The 17756-nt window shown below is 40.5% G+C and overlaps 1 protein-coding gene across 1 annotated transcript in view; it reads left to right on the forward strand.

The window, feature by feature from the left end:
• LOC124159656 overlaps positions 1-17756 on the forward strand; it is a 47908-nt gene that overhangs the window by 2475 nt on the left and 27677 nt on the right. The window contains exons 2-4 of the mRNA XM_046535566.1: positions 10284-10489; positions 10885-11016; positions 12123-12326. Of these exons, the coding sequence (XP_046391522.1) occupies positions 10284-10489; positions 10885-11016; positions 12123-12326 (542 nt within the window). The remainder of the gene's footprint in view (positions 1-10283; positions 10490-10884; positions 11017-12122; positions 12327-17756) is intronic.

Genomic DNA, 17756 nt, shown 5'->3' on the forward strand with positions numbered 1-17756 from the left:
GTATATATATACCTTTTTCTCAACTTATACGCAACCAAACTCTACAAATTAGGTACCAAAATGCACAGAATTTATCAGAGAACATGCGACGGCATATCTTACTTCCTAAATATTGCTATTGTTTCCTGAAATTGGTTTGTAAATAATAATAAAAAACAAAAAAACAAAAACCGGTAAATATTCCTCACGCTAACGGCGCACAAACTGATACATTTGTTCATTTGCAACAATATCTCGCATTCTTTAAATAACTTTTATCAAAATGCGGCTGATTCCACATTCAAGTCTCCTGTTGATACGTAAGTATGAGTCATCATGTGCGTTTAACAGAGGATGGTGTAATTACTTCCAATGTTGTGTTTAAAGAGGTCCTCAATTTGTACATCAACATTCCAATTAAATTTGTACATAAGACCCTGCCTTTTTTTCTACATTTTAAAATTAGAAACGCGCCTATCCCTTTTGTGGATCTGCATTGAAAAGAGCGGAGGAAGCCCGCTGGGAGCGGGCGCATCACGCTCGTAGCTATAATTTTAACTGTAGCTTCAATAAAATCCAGAGTTCGGCCTAAATTTATGTTTAATTATTCTCAGGATGAGTTGAAGTAGCTATTATAATTTTTTTCATTTCTCAAGTGCGAATTTAAGCGAAAGCCTAACGACGTACATGAAAAACTGCATAAGTTACTAACAAGTAGAAGATATTTGCGGTTATTGATTTTGACATGCTTTTCCTCGCGTCGCTATCCGTCACGAACGCGCAGAGGAGACGTTTGAGAAAGAGGCATAAAGCTATTTCCAAGTTCACTGAAAATGACGGACAACCCAAGTAAAGCGAGAGGATAATGCTCCACCCGGGTACAAAAGAAAGGCCTTCAGAATAATTGAAAAAAAAGCAACTTCGCTTGAGTTCGAAGGTGGACAACCGCGTCCCGGCGACACCAATGGCAAGAGCCAACGTCGATCGACTGCCCTTGGGAACGCACTCGACATGCACGACCTTCCTCGGTGACATCGTTGCATAGTTAACGAAGTAACCGTGCTCCCGACGTTCTAGCCGATTTCCCACGCAAAGGTGCCGCCGTCAATACGAAATTAGAGATACATCGATTGAATGTAAGTGCAACTATGGTTTGCGTGCGGGAGATCGAATGAAATGCCATTTCAATTTAACCTATGACCTTCCGCAAGTAAAACATGACTATATTCTTGTTCCGAAACGTTATAAAATATAAGACATCGTACCAAGTAGATGGAAGTCTTCCATTTTTTTCAGGCTTATGCGATGAGAAAATGTTGAATAAAATTTTTGAATTACCAAAAAACAAAATATCACTCCAGAATTTACCGCACTCAGAAATTTTCCTCTGCATGCCTCAATTTACAAACGTCTTTTTAAGTACAAACACCAAGAGGCTAGTGGTAATTTAAATAGGGGTAGTAAGGAAATAGTTTTGGTATACCTAATAATTACCTCAATAACTCAAAGATTCAACCCGAAAGTAAGTTTGCATAGGTGAGGGTAGAGCTCCACCATACTAAGCCACAAGCGTTTGAATATCACACCGGGCCACCTCACACATCGAGGATATAATTCGGGGGTGTCCGAAAGCTTCACCCGGGATTCGATCCCGGGACTCTCGATCAGCAGTTAATGCCTCTACCCAACAAGCCACAACGCCGCCCAGTAATATCTACTTAGGAGAAGAAAATTAATGATCATTATTCTTTATTCAGTATGGCTTCGACATTCTACAACATACAATCAGCTAACATCTAGATTAAAATAATTCGTGAGATGCGATGAAGGTCATGAGGAAAGTCATACATATGCAGAACCAAAGCCTTTACTGATAAACCCCAAATATACTCTACGTTTGCTACTATTTAAAGAACAGATTTCCCCTTTTTGCCATATTCATATATAAACTGCCTTAAAATTTTTACATCAATTACATCAATGCAGACATCAATTATACAATGACAACAGACCAAACGATTGCGATATTTTTTACACTAGCAACGTTTTTAAAATAAAAAGAATTTCATCAACCTTCACCGAAAGAATATCCTGCCATGAAAATCAAAATATGAAATTAAATTCACAAAAAAGTTGCAAAGGTTTACTTAGTCTCATCATCGATTTGACGTATGAAACGAGAATGAATAAATAAAGGTTGGATTTAAGAATCGACTTATTACACCATGAGAGACAAGGTAAATGGCAATGCTTAATTAGGAAGCCGCCCTCTGCTGCGAAAAAAAGAGTTAGGAGCACAATGACGACGATTTACTCGAGTTGGAAACAGGCAGATCATAGATTACCACTAGGCATTGCTTTCATACCGGCAATGAAAATCTGTGGGAACACAGTGCTGCATAACATTTGCTTCCACTTCAGTACGACTATTTGGATATTGAAAGAATTCATCACACTAAAGCTTCGTCCATTATTGTACAGCATCACATAGAAAACGAATGCTCCTGAGTACCACATGTCAGGTATGCAAAAAAGATCAGAATATAGCAATAATAGATGAAAAATAACAGTACACTAATTCAAAACAATTTATAGACGTACGTTGCAGTAATGCATTTCGCCATTGAGACAAATACGCCAATTGTGTGTTCTGTAAATGCTAACGACCACAGTATCTGCGTCTAGAATTTCAAGCATTGCCTCATTCGCATTTTGAGTTAATGACTACTGCAATTAATTCTTATGGAAACAATAGCAATTTAACTACGTGAAATCTAAAAACGACAAAACAGGAATATATTTTCCAACAGCAAAGCGAAATTCGCACACCACGGCCCTAATCTGAAACTAAGCGAGAGAATATGCAGTAACCTTTTGAACATTACTATCATAAATAAAATTGTAATCAGGAGCATCCCATTTAAGGCCGTAAATAACGCAAATTAATTACCCAACACACCTTTACGGCAAATTTTCAAACGACAAAACTGGGTACATTTTTCAAACGATTGGCGCCTCCTGGCCTTTGGAAATGATTTTCAAAAGATCGAGTTAAATAAAATAATAGCCTAGAGGACAATGTCATTATAGTAATTAGAACAATCATAAAGACAATACTCGAACGAAATGCAGGCGGATCCAAAATCGACCAAAATTACTCTACAGTTCTAAAAGGCTCTACAGTTGAAAAAAGCCCGATATTCAAGTGGATGTTGGGGAGTAATCCTTCGAAAAGAGAGCAAGGAGTAGATCAATAATTAAAAATAAATTCAAAGAATCCAAAATATAGAAGGATTTTCTATCCGGAAATGAAGAAACTCCTCTTTAAAGACTGCACGCAACCAATGGTTTGAAAGAGACTTATAAGCAGCCACGTCAACCGAAAAAAGGATACTCCAACAGATGTCTTTCTTCTTCCGTGACTACCAATATCACCTCCCCTTTCCTCACGTTCTCGCTCCAAGGCGCCTATCCATCCTCGACGATTCCTTTCCTCAGTAGACGAGGAGTGGAACACTTCTCAAAGGGCTATCAGCGGAAACAATCAATGGAGTATTTTCCTTAGTTCATCAAGCATTCAGTATTTTGCTTAACGCCATGACACAACGTAAACGTGAGTCTTTTAATCGACTCACATCAAGGTTTTGACGACCTTCAACGGAAAAGGTGGCACACACCAATTTTTCAGGTAACTGCTTGATGCATTGTTTTCCGAGCTATTTACAGAAAATATACAAAACAGATTATTTCGAAAGACATTGGGCAGCTGTACGAAGGGACACCAACAAAGACTGTCCTTTCGACACACAACCTTGTCGATAGCTAGCAAATAATTTCTATTCCTGCGCCAAGCAAATACCTACCGATATTCCTACAATGAACCTGTTGATTGAAATTGTCTTATAGTTTTTAAGTGTACACATGTACGAACATCGTTTACTCATTGGTTTATTTTCAATTTTTACTATTCATTTTGCAAATACATGCAATTACAACGATACTGAGTGGCAGGCACAAGATAAAACCTATATATATTTCGATAAAATTTGAACTAATTCTTCGTAAATATCACTTCAATTTCCTTATAGTTAAGATTAGTCGTAACGAGTTATCAGATAGTGCATTTCTATAACTATTATTATAAACTGACAGTGTAAAATATAACGAATTCGAATATGAATGATTTACGAACGCGAAGAAGTTTTCAACCATGAACTCACCATCACAAGAAAGGAAAAAATATAATTTTAAAACTCACAATCAAGGCATCATTTATCACAAATAAAATATGTTAGCCTTGAATAAAATTACGGAACCAATCATTAATTTCACTCTCAAACGGAGTACTCTCCAGTGGGTCGTAGCGAAAAGCTTCAACATCTTGACCAAGTGCTCTTTGAAAAACCTCTATGTTTCCCTCTTCGTCCAACCCTCGTTCTCATTTTGCAAAAAACGTCCATCTCTATATACACCGTAGGCCTGGAGAAAAATTAAGTAAGGCGTCATGAAAAACCTTAGCTCGGGGCGCAACTGCTCGCAGATACAGAGGAAAAATGCTCTCAGTACATTGACTTTTTTATAGGTCAGAACTGAGCAGGCACTAAAGGGGAAATGAAAATCATCAATTCGATCAATGATTTTAACTGCAATAAAATTACAATGTCCTTTGAGTTATGAAAGACGTAAGGTCTTTCCCTGGGATTGCAATCATGCATGTCTCAATATTACCTCAGCATATATTATGGTAAGATATACGGGATAAAAAAGATTTTGGAGGAAGGCGACGTATAAAAGTCTATGCAAGTAAATTACACTGACTATTATGCAGAAGTCACAAGGAGTAACTTGCATTCCTTACTTGTCTTCTCAATGAGTTGACAGTCTGTTTTGATTTCGTAAAACCAAGCCTTCACCAGAGAGACCCAAGGTATGACTCTTGAGACGTTGATGCTCGATCAGGTGAGGAGAATGAAAGAAATCGAAGACACCATTCCATGTACCCAACTAGATAACCGCTGAAGCCATTAGAGAATGCCATTAGCCAATTGAACACACATTTCAAGGCAACAGACACCAACTTCATCGCTATTCTATATAACCCTGAAATTACCTAGTTTTTTTCAATTCAATTCCCTGTCCATTAATCTGTTAACAAGTAGGTACAGTTTATAGTATTCCACGAGAATTGTAAGAGCTTCTTCTCCATCAAATTTCTGAAGAAAGGAAACAACTTGCAAACTGCTTTCGTATTACCATTACTTAATACCGTATTTCCCATTACTATCATAAAATGTTCTGAACATAGGAGTAAGGAATAAATTCCAAGTTCCCCAAAAATTTAAAAATTTTCTTACGACCTCACAACTTGACAGAACGACAGGTATTATGACAATACACGCTGGTATTTAGTTTGGAAAGACAACACGCATTACATGAAGTCTTTACGAGAATACCAAATGAGTGTGAACTATTTTTTATACGGCACGCCAAATAAGAAAACGACTGATTTCCACCCACAGTCGCCTCACTAGCGACTTATCTCTCATTACAATTACGAGTGATCATCTAGAGTTCTACATAAGGGGAAAGTTTCTAGAATTGAATATAAAGGCAACTAATTAATTTTTAATTTTTTACATAAATTAATTGTTAATTTTGGACAGATATCTTACGGGTGACCTAATTGTTAATCAAACTATGAGTAATTAACACATTGAGCGAATAAACAACGAGAATTACGTTAGGTAGTCTAACAGTATCTACAAAAAGGATTGGAAAGTCTTCTTAATATGCAAAAAAAATCGAAAGAAGGCGGAAATATTTAAGGAAACTGCTGTTTCTGAGCATATTACTACCAATTCGAGGGCCTCCGGTCAATCAATGTCAAGGCACAGTGGGAACCACGGCGTGTGAAGAGACAGTCGTCGGGTGGGAGGGCTCTCACACCAAAAACATCATCAAACAATCAATCGACACCGGATCAATCGATAAGATGGGTCGATTCGTTCCCCCTTTGCGAGATAGGACGGTGGCGATTCTTCTCCGATTTCTGTCGAGGAGTGAGGCGCCGCACAAGTGGGAGGCACTGTAGTGGGGAGGGGGGACACCTTTCGCGATCGGGCCGACTCAATAATTCACTGGTGCGTCGCAACGGTCGTGTTGTTAGCAACGGTTAACAGTGGTCGGGGGAGGCGGAGAATGGGGTTGCAACCCCCATTCTCACTGCTGGACGCCCAAACAACAGTATACCCATCGAATTTGGGCCACGAATGGCATTTGGGTCAAAATTTGGACAGGTCTAGGCTTTCAGGAGGTGTATGCTTTTGGCTACAGACCTGATTGTCGCGGGCCAAGTTGCTGGTCGCTGTCAGCAAAAATTCCTCGTGGTACGAGGTGGATCAGGGAAAGAAACTGGCCGTTAACCCACAACCCTGAATTTGAGCAACTTGTACGCCTCTACCTAAGTTCGGAGTGGCATCTATCCTCACTTATCCAAACCAGCATTCATGATGAAGAAGTTAGGCATTTCTATAGGCAAGCTAGGCAAAGTTTAATTGAGGAAGGCAAAAATTCACAGACAAACACCTCAGAAAATGATTTCTTAGTCTTTGAACACATTGCAGAAGCAAAGCAATGACTTATATTCGGGAAGAGTAAAATTACAGGATTAGGTACTGTTTTTTTATTCAATATTTTCCCATCGTAATATTTTCCCATCAACAAGCAAAAAAATAAGTAACATTATTTTTAGACCAGTTATTCAAATTTAAATGATATCATATGAATATATATACAAATTTCAATTTTTTTGCAAAAGTCATTACAGGAGGAGGGGAATGTTTCTCAGTGTTTGCCTTAGGTGGTGTGTATTGATATATTGCTGTGAAAGGGACTAGTAGGAAAGGTGGACGAGGGTGGGCGGAAGCATTATATTTGAGGTGCTATGGAGCGGTATCAAAAATACTTTTGACAGGTAAAATATTCAGCAGCGAGGTTTTCCAAAAAAAACTCTAAAACACCCAATCCCTAGGGAGAGCCTCAAACGGAACGGACGAATGGATCGGACAGGTCCTTCGACACGAAAAATGGGTCATAATCATGAATGAGAGTGATTTTCAGAGAAAAATAGAAGAAGACTACCTAATTACAAATATGTTATTCAAGATAAAAAAGACCTTGGCAGCTAATCCCAGTCTTGAATAAAACGGCAAGCAGAGGTCAGAAATTTATGGAGAAACGTGACAAGCTACCAACCAGGCTTAGGGCTGAAACTGTAATGGGAAGACTTTCAGCTCGTCGTTGAGGGTTGATACGAAGCAATCCACTACTTCCGTAAATGGAGGAGAGGACAAGTAATGAAAAACAGCCAACGATAAGAAGCCAACACTTCTTCCCCGTATTTCAGTATCATATTTGGGCAGCAAGGAGAAGTGAACGCGTGAATCGAAACCTACCAAACACCGCGACAGTATGCGATGAATGAAAAAGGGGAATGACGGAGCGAGGGTGACAGCTATTGGGGCCGCGGAAAATTGAATGAGCAGAGCAGGATACATGGTCAAAAGATTAACAAAATGGAACGAGAACTGAGGTGGCTCAGTGGGATAAGAGAGAGGCAAAATAAGGTCAATGGTGGCCCTCAAAAGAGTTTCCCTTGGCTAAAAATGAGATATATGACCAAATGGCTATAAGCCATGGTCATTAGAAGAAATTATGCTCGAATGCTAGGTGAGTTTTTGACCTAATTTTAAAAAAAAAATATTATTTAATTAAGTTTCGAAAAGGTCTATAATTTCTTCAAAAGTTAGGTTGTTCACTACGCGACCGAATGAAAAGCCAGTGAAATCTTCAAAAATATCATGCGTCAAGAAAATATAAATCACTTTCTACTTAATTACTGCTCATTTTGCTGCGGTACTTATCAAGTAATAGAGAAAGAATAGTCATCCAATGGCGAGATAAAAACGCATAGAATTTAATTTTCATGAAAACGTACCAATAATGATAACATTAACCGTAAGAGCTATAGGAATGCGTGGGTTCGGTTTTTCGGTTCCACCTGTTCTGGAGGTCAAAACTAAAACCATCGGTAACGAGATAAATGGTGCGAAAACCAGTTTGAAAGCAGTTCAATCGTTGAAAGAGGAGGGTTTACAGCACAGCCGTGAACTAAATACTTAGGCGCATTTAAAGTGGAACTTATGAATCATAGACAAGAAAAAATAAAAACATATCATGAATTACACAAATTGAATAGGAATAATGACTGCCTATTCCATGTTCTCTGATTGACACATGTCAATTGTAATCTCAACCTTGTATGGAAGTGGCCCTCTTAAATTTTATTTTCGGAATTACGACATAATTTTCATACATTCACTTACTCGTTGAACATAGCATTCGTATTTCTACTCATCAGAAAATTATTCTTCATCCGTGATCTATTGTCAACTACACCGGTAAAAAGGTTTCTTAAAAAGGTTTTCCGCAATAGGCAGCGGACAAAAGTCTTGAAAATGATAGGCACCAGAGTTAAAAGACAACTGCAAATGGTAGACACCTTAAATATGCTCTCTATCACGACATGCTTTCGATAATTTCAATTGTGTAACTGACTTGAAGGACAGGTTTGTGAAATATCTCCAAGTGAAAGGGTGAATAAAGGAGGAAGCCAGAACAGGGAACTGTGTAAGGGAAGAATCTGGCCCTCTAGATTGGGATAAGGCATAGATCAAAAATCTACCACCCATCTAGTCACATGTCACTTCAGCGACAGTAAGAGGCCGCTCCTCAATGTTTCTTCGCATTAAGAAAATTTAAAGATGAATTTTACGATAAAATATGAAAATACTAATTGAAATTTGAAACCGGAACCTTCGGGGCAGTAGCCCAACTAGTGAATACATTAAATGAAGCTTTAATAACCATTTTTCTCTCTACCATCCCCTAAGATAATTTTTATACGTCACGATATTTTTCACCCCCCATCCATAACACTATGTGGTGGAAACTTAATTATTGAACAAGAATTCACTCACTAGTGATCTCTAAATAATGAGCCTTTCTTCGCTTGCGACGATGATATCTGTATAGTTAAAATTTTCAAGAGGTGTGAACACGGGTCACGGGATAGTTTTCAGTCTTACCTTAGCAGCCGTTTTGAGAGCAAGCTTTTTCTAATAACATTATTATTCAAACATCGACCTTGCCTGATTTAAGCATTATGAATAAAAATTAGTTCCAGATCGAATACTTCTAAATGCTTTATTCCTTCCACCCCTTCCAAATACAAAATGAATTTATGCCGAACGATGAATTATACGGCTCATATTAAAAATCAGAATGAATACGATTAAAAAAATTAAAAAAACAATAAAATATACGCACATGCATTTACTTCAGTTATGTTTTTAGCCTTAAATATTCGAATAAATACGGAAATGTTTCAATATTCGACTAAATGAGTTATTTGATTTGTAAAACAATACTACTAAAGGCATTGTGATATGAAAATACCCCCACATAAAATTGAAGGACAGATTTACATATTACAAAGGAATTTTCGTGTTTACATTAGTAATTTCAAGGAACACCACTAGATTTATGACCACTCCCTCAAAAAAAGGAGAATAAATCAATATGCCGGAGTGGGGTGATCGATCAAAACGCGTGCTTTACGAATGCGCTCGACAAGAGGAAGCGACAGGTAAAAACACTTAATTTTCCACTCTCCACTGAGCAGGCAAAAAGACATTCCCTGCCCCCGCCATCCCTCAGCAAACACGGCTTCCTGCAATAAAAAGGGGCGCACTCCTTCCGCAGAGCGTCACACAAGACCGTAGCGCACGCATATCCCCACTCGGCGTCTGTCCCTAACCGAGTAACACAGAGAGCTAATGTAACACTTACTGCGTGTCCATTTGATGACGCCATCAGGGCACAAACATACATGAGCTGATTATGCTCGGGGAGAAGTAGGAGAGCCAACACGACAGCCGTATTTCAGACAATGGCCGCTGCTCAATACAATATATTATAATACAGTCACCTACTACATCTGAGGCGCGTTTAACAAAGACCGATAAGTGTCAAAGTGTGTTTTCTCTGGCAAAAATGTCAAAATGGATAACGCGATCTATATCCTTGGGCTATGCAACCAGCTCATCACATATGGTCAAGTGGCAACTCGAACTGCGTACACTTCGCATCCACAGCGAATTTGTGCTCGGAAAAAGTGACACATCTGAGTGAACACCCCCTCGCAAACCACCCATTATTTTCCTTCCTTTCCTGGGGGACCGCAGGGACGTCTGTGGACGGCGTGGCTTCTGGGAGCAACGGGCCGAGAGGTGGGCCACCGGCCCGTGCCCACATACGCAAGTGGATCCACGAGAGAGCGGTGCCGCGGCTGCGACAGGTCGTGTGGGAAGGACACGGCAGCAGACTCCTGCCGGAGACCTCCGCTACGCCCTCAATCCGGAAGTTCCTCGCGGCCGTCCCAAGGGTTCTGGTAAGGATACCTCTTATTTCATTATTCCTTTGCACATTATAACCAAGGGAACGACTCCAAGTCAACTTCACAGAATATATGGGATGCATCAAATGCGTGAAAGTGTCCACTTTCCACCCAAAGATGAGATTTGAACGTTCAAACGCGAGAATAGCCCTAGTCGCACTTATTCAAATGAGCCTTTTTGTACGCAGAAATGGGTTGGAATCAATCAATTTTTTTAATGGTTCTGGGGAATACTTCGAAATGACATTCGAAGATAGTGCAATTCTTACCGTTTACTTTTACAACAGCCATCACCAAATTTGTACCTTACAAAGAAGTATACAATGAAAATGTTGGCAAATATATGGATATTTTAAGTGTTTTTTTATCATTTCCTTCTCCCAAATGAGGCTGCTATCAAGGAGGTGCACGTCCTGGCAATTTCTGACGGCGCTGACCTCCTTAAGGAACGTTCAGCACCACCCGCGCCCCGGGAACTACTCCTAAGCCGTGACGCCCATGGACTAACTCCGCTGCATAAGGTGAGGGAAACCCACGATGAAAAGAAATATGTAACTCAGGAAACCCGGGCCAGGGAGCAAATGAAGTCATTTTTGCGTAGTTTCCACTTAAGAGACTGACCCACGTGCAATACAGAAAGTAAAGAAATACGACTTATTTAAAAGCAACGACGAACAACCCAGCGATTGAAATGCATAAAATCATTCAACTTGGCCATGATTAATAGCATACCATGATTAATAGCAGGGTACTATCGGCGCCAAGAATTTCAACCATAGGCAGCTCGATAAATGTTCATCGCTGACTAATCAGATATTGTTTAAAAAATGAGTCAAAGAGCTACTTAAGCGCTAAACTTAAGGATTGTGACGCATTGCGTACACTGTTACTTTGCATTTTAATACGTATGTTGCGCAGTATTTCATCATAGTTTCCTCTACAAGCCTAAATATATCCAAAGGGATGAATGTGGCTTGGTAATTCGTAAAATTCGGAGGTTTCTGACTTAAATCCAAGATAATGCCGGTATTTTTGCAATTGCGCAATTTTATAAAACTAAACTACTACTACTACGCGCTTAACTCATTGTACTCCTTCGCTGGACAGATTAAAATATACGGGCTCTTTCGGAAACGGTAAACGACCGACTTCAAAAATGTAAAAAATCTTTAACGCTGAAGTGTGACTTACTTACAAATACGCAGTTTTCTCAAAGATGGTAAATTAGTCGAGAGTCAAACGTAATGAACACACGAACTTCTTCACGTGAATTTTTCTAACCCTTCCCCATTCTAGTCCACATAATTTTCATTCTTTTGCATTAACTGTTTTTTTCTCCTTCAGGAATTTTAATTGGACAGTAAACTTTCATTGTAAATTCATTTTCATATTGGACCTTCCTTCGATATTTTAGCTTCCTACACTAGTATAATTCCCCTTTTGCTCTGCGTAGCACATGGAGCTCACACCACCCAAATTAAAGGGCTACGTAGATCTATGTTATCATCAAAAGGAAGAAGTTCAAATATGGCGTACTGAATTTTAACCCCAGTCCAGAAAGTTCTTCAGGTATTATGTACACGTAGATTTGGGATTCTGACATCATTGTCTCGTTCCGCGCCCTCAGGCTGCGGGGTTGGGGAACGTGGCGAGCGTCAAGGTTCTCTTATCGCGGAATGCGGACGCCGTGCGGGCGACGGACGACGAGGGTCGCCTGCCCCTGCACTACGCCGCCTCCGCCGTCGGCTCCAGCGACGTGAGCGAGGAAAGCAAGGAACTCACGTACCACGTGCTCGTCGAGGCGGGCTCCGACGAGGCGCAGACGGACCAAGTAAGTGCAAACTCTCTTTATATGGGCTTGAGATACAAAAAACTGTGTCAAACAGACCATTTTTAAGGTTCCCACTACCAGAGTAACAGCAAATGATCGTTGAAAGTGACAGGGTACTAGTTGTCACTGGCTTCAATAACTACTATGTATTAACAGTGACTAGATTTAAACATGCTGCATTCTAGTATCCGATAGCAAGCAATTTTGTTGTTCACGTGATTCAATTGCTGCTGAAGTGTCTTTTAACTCTTTGTCTAGCAGTGTGACACAACAAGCACATGTAGTGGTCACACATTAAGACGCGCATTCAGAGGGGGTATATTCCGGTGGCATGACATGGCTTCAACATTGACATGTATTGATCTTTGTGCCGATAAAGGATAATTTTTTAAATTTTGAACGTCAATTATGCTGCTCAGTGTGAAACATTACGCCCATTATCATTTTTTTAAATTTATGTACAAAGTTTAAGCCCTGGTGATGGTTTTAAATAAACAGAAACGTTGGCTATAACTTGTTTGTGCATAACATACGTTGACCTAAACTCCAGGAAATAATTTAACATGTATTAAACGAGGTCATGATAAGAAGAAGAAAAAAAATAATTATTCTCATTTAAGACAAAAGAAGATACATGCGTAATGCGCAGGCGCAGACGGACCAAGTAAGTGCAAACCCTTTTTATATGGGCTTGAGATACAAAAAACTGTGTCAAACAGACCGTTTTTAAGGTTTCCACTATATTTCCAGTATTATATAAATGACACACCACTCAAAAGAGAGCGCTGAAAACATCTTGAAATATCAAAAAATAATACTCACGTGAAGGACAGAGTTATTGATTATTGTTGAATAACACACAAAAAAAGTACCTGAATTAAAATTTTACTTAAATAACTATTTGGTTTCTCAATTATGCTTGATCAGCGGAATCGTATATCCTCCGATAGTTCACATTTGTTAAGAGCAATTAACAATATCATTTTTATTACGTTCTGCGTTGAATAATACTCAGTATTTTAACAGGAAAAATTTATATAAAGTAAGTTTTAGAGCAAGACATCTACGAGGGCCGTTTTTCCCGATCATTCGGCAAAAACACCATACATGCGATAGGCTGGTACTGTGCGGATTGGGCAACTCCGCGTCCTACGCTCGCTCGAGTCATTTCTGACTGTAAATTGCTGGTTTACGGCAATCTCATCAACTACACTGCCTCAATTTATTCTCCCGCCAAGTGTGCACTGCGGAGCGACAGCCATAAACCTCACGTAATGGCTTCAGCATTGGCATGTATTGACCTCTGTACCGATAAAAGAAATTTTTTTAAATTTTAGACGTAAATTCTGCTGCTCAGTGTGAAACATTAAGCCCATTCCCATTCATGACAAAAGAAAAGACATGCTGACTTCTAAAAGCGTTCTCATACATGACAACGCCCGTCATCCCAGCGCTGATCCAGCTCTTCCCAGATGGCACAGAATCCTCCGTATCTAATTCGTATGCAGATAGTATCCATTGACTACCGCTCCGTCGCTTTTTGTCAATGGATAATATCTGCATACGAATTAGATACGGAGGATTCTGTGCCGTCTGGGTTGCTGCTCCGTGAGCAATTTCAATGGGACATTTTCGATCAACCGCCGCAAAATACCGACCTAGTGCCGTGTGACTTCCATCTTTAAGCTGAAATGAAGATATGGCGAGAAGCGTTTTCAAATGGGCGATGAGCCTCAGGATAAAGGCAAAATTGATCTCTGCATTTTTCCAGGGTTTTCTTCCGCGTCAGGTTGTTGGTTGATTGACAACAGTTTCGCTGGCTGTCCTGCCAGCGTCTTCAGGTCGAAGGTGTCGGCTGTTGGTTTCTGCCTCGCTTATATACTGTAGGCTGGATGGTAGCTGCACTGTGATTGGCTGTCTGACTGGGTGCTTCTCTCTGATTGGCTCTCTCTTTGATGACTCTTCTCCAGGCGCTGTGAAGGAAGTATCCATCTTCTCTATTGAAATTCAAAGGTGTTTTTTGAATTTCTATCGCTTCCCTGATTTGTCTAGGGAAGTATCGGCACTCCTTAACTAAAAGTTTCTTCTCCTCAAATTTTATGTCGTGGCCAGGTTCCGACCATGCATGTTCGGCGATGGCAGAGAGCTGAAACTGCTTGTTATTGGTCGCCCTTTGATGTTCTTTAATCCTCACATGCATGGAGCGGCAAGTTTCCCCTATGTAGGATTTTCCGCAGGAGCAGGGCACCTTGTATACCCCCTCATACAGTTAGTTCTTGGGGAATGATATCCTTGGGCCCGGGGAGGAAGTCTCTTATCTTGGTCACACAGTTGTATCTGGTGACCACGTCATGCTTTTTTAATATTCTGGCGATCATCTCTGACGTTCCAGCAATGAAAGGGATGGTGACGTATAGCTTCTTTGACGATTCTTCTTCTCCAACGTCATCACTTTGGTTTTCAATGGTGGCCTTGCGTCGCTTTTCCTCTTCCTTCGTGGTCCTTTTAAGGACCAATTCTCTCCTATAGCCATTTCTCTGCAGTGCCGTAGTGAGGTGCTTTATCTCCGTGGAGAGGGAGATATCGTCGGAGATATTATACGCTCTGTTAATTAATGTAGCCACTAGTGAGGCCTTCTGACTGGGATGATGGTGAGATGCTGCATTTAGGTATCGGTCGGTGTGCGTAAGCTTTCTGTAGACAGCATGGCCGAGTCTCCCGTTGTCTTTTTTGGTCACGAGGACATCCAGAAAATTTAATGACTGCTCCTTCTCCATGTCCATAGTAAATTGGATTCCATGATGTTGTGAGTTCAGGTGTCGAAGGAACCCTTGTAATTCTTGTACACCATGCGGCCAGATGACGAACGTGTCGTCCACATATCTCAGCCACAACTTCGGCTTCTTTTCGCAGGATTCGAGTGCCTTCTTTTCGAATTTCTCCATGAAGAGATTGGCTGCTACTGGTGATAGTGGTGAACCCATCGCCGTGCCCTCCGTTTGTTCGTAGTGGCAACCGTTCCATAGAAAAAACGAGTTCCTTAGGCAGTGCTCGACCAGTTCCGGGAAGTCCTTTGGAATGCCATCGGATGTGAGCGATCTTACAACTTCAACTGCATCTGGAATTGGAATGTTGGTGAAAAGCGACACCACGTCGAAGCTCACTAAAATATCGCTTTCTTTGATGGAGACATTTTTTATAATGTCAATGAAGTGAGCTGAGTTCTTCACATAAGACGAAGTTTTTCCAGCATGTGGCTGTAGGGATTGAGCCAGGTATTTCGCAAGATGATATGTCGGCGCGTCAATTTGGCTGACTATAGGTCTGAGCGGCACTCCTTGCTTGTGTATCTTGGGGAGTCCGTATAACCTCGGTGGCTTGGAGGCACGCGGCAAAAGTCCTCGTTGTTCTTCAGTTGGAATGGAAGACTTCTTTATACTGGCCTTGGTGCTGCGTTCCGTTTTGGCCGTTGGATCGGTCTTCAGTTTTTTGTAGGTGGTATCCTTGAGAATGTCACATATCTTCTGCTCGTACTGCTCTTTTGTAATCAGGACTGTGGCGTTGCCTTTGTCCGCTGGTAAAATGAGAATATTCTTATTTTCACGTAGCCTCTTTAAGGCTTTCCTCTCCTCGGCAGTGGTGTTCGGCTTCGGTGGCTTGGCGGCGCGATGGACGCGAGCAACGTCTTCTCTGATCTCGTCCACGAAGGAAGAGGAAAAGCGACGCAAGGCCACCATTGAAAACCAAAGTGATGACGTTGGAGAAGAAGAATCGTCAAAGAAGCTATACGTCACCATCCCTTTCATTGCTGGAACGTCAGAGAGGATCGCCAGAATATTAAAAAAGCATGACGTGGTCACCAGATACAACTGTGTGACCAAGATAAGAGACTTCCTCCCCGGGCCCAAGGATATCATTCCCCAAGAACTAACTGTATGAGGGGGTATACAAGGTGCCCTGCTCCTGCGGAAAATCCTACATAGGGGAAACTTGCCGCTCCATGCATGTGAGGATTAAAGAACATCAAAGGGCGACCAATAACAAGCAGTTTCAGCTCTCTGCCATCGCCGAACATGCATGGTCGGAACCTGGCCACGACATAAAATTTGAGGAGAAGAAACTTTTAGTTAAGGAGTGCCGATACTTCCCTAGACAAATCAGGGAAGCGATAGAAATTCAAAAAACACCTTTGAATTTCAATAGAGAAGATGGATACTTCCTTCACAGCGCCTGGAGAAGAGTCATCAAAGAGAGAGCCAATCAGAGAGAAGCACCCAGTCAGACAGCCAATCACAGTGCAGCTACCATCCAGCCTACAGTATATAAGCGAGGCAGAAACCAACAGCCGACACCTTCGACCTGAAGACGCTGGCAGGACAGCCAGCGAAACTGTTGTCAATCAACCAACAACCTGACGCGGAAGAAAACCCTGGAAAAATGCTGAGATCAGACCATCGCCGCGGAAACCTACGCTCTAAAAATAAAGGCAAAATTCATTGAAAGTCATTGGCTGCAACATCCTTTAGTAAAGCTAATTCCTCAATTGCCGAGGCGATTATGTCGAAAGGATATCACAAGTGTGATCAATATTTAGCAATGAAATAATTTTGAATTAAGTAATTTTTAAATTTCAATAACTTTTTCTTCTGTTCATGACTCATCGGAGGTTGAAAAAAAACAGTCCTCGCATATTAATTTTCACTCATTCTTTATGGAGGAGCTAATGCGGTACTGAAATCATTCGTTTATTATGACTAACTTAGTACTCTGTTCATAAGCTAAGAAAAAATGCTCAGAAAAAAATACGTATGTATGATCATTACAGAAAAATAAGACGTTGACTACGTTTACCTGCCAGTCGCCTGCGAGTTAGACTGCATTTTCTACTGACGTGCCGAAGGAGTTGCATACCAACCCGGTAATGACTCGACTGGCCATACAGACTTATCGTTGCACTTCTTCCTATCAAATCTACCACGATTGACTCAGAAGGATAAAATCAAGAGCATTAATATAATAATTTCCTCAATTGATAGCAACTAGCAATTGAGTTTTAATGATATGGTTCTATACAATGGAAATATGAATCAGATTTGGGACGATGTTATGCTGTGATACAGATTGTTGACTTTGAGCCTATGCAAATGGCATACATAAATAAAGCCGCATGAGTGACCCTTAAATTTGGTGAACTTTTAACACATTAACAGCAACCCTCGGTGAAAGGCTCAACAAATGGTCAATGTCTTATCAAGCACTTCCATCAGTCGATGAAGACAAAATATTTTTTAAACTACAGATCAAAAATGAATGAGAGAGGAAAAAGACGTCGGATCAAAAAATGTTAAATAAGTTCATTCACAAATCTATTCTTGGTCGAGTTAATCTCCTGATGAGCACTGCAACTTCATTTTCACCAGAAAAAAAAAC

This window comes from Ischnura elegans, chromosome 5, assembly GCF_921293095.1.
Source record: "Ischnura elegans chromosome 5, ioIscEleg1.1, whole genome shotgun sequence".
Taxonomy (NCBI): domain Eukaryota; kingdom Metazoa; phylum Arthropoda; class Insecta; order Odonata; family Coenagrionidae; genus Ischnura; species Ischnura elegans.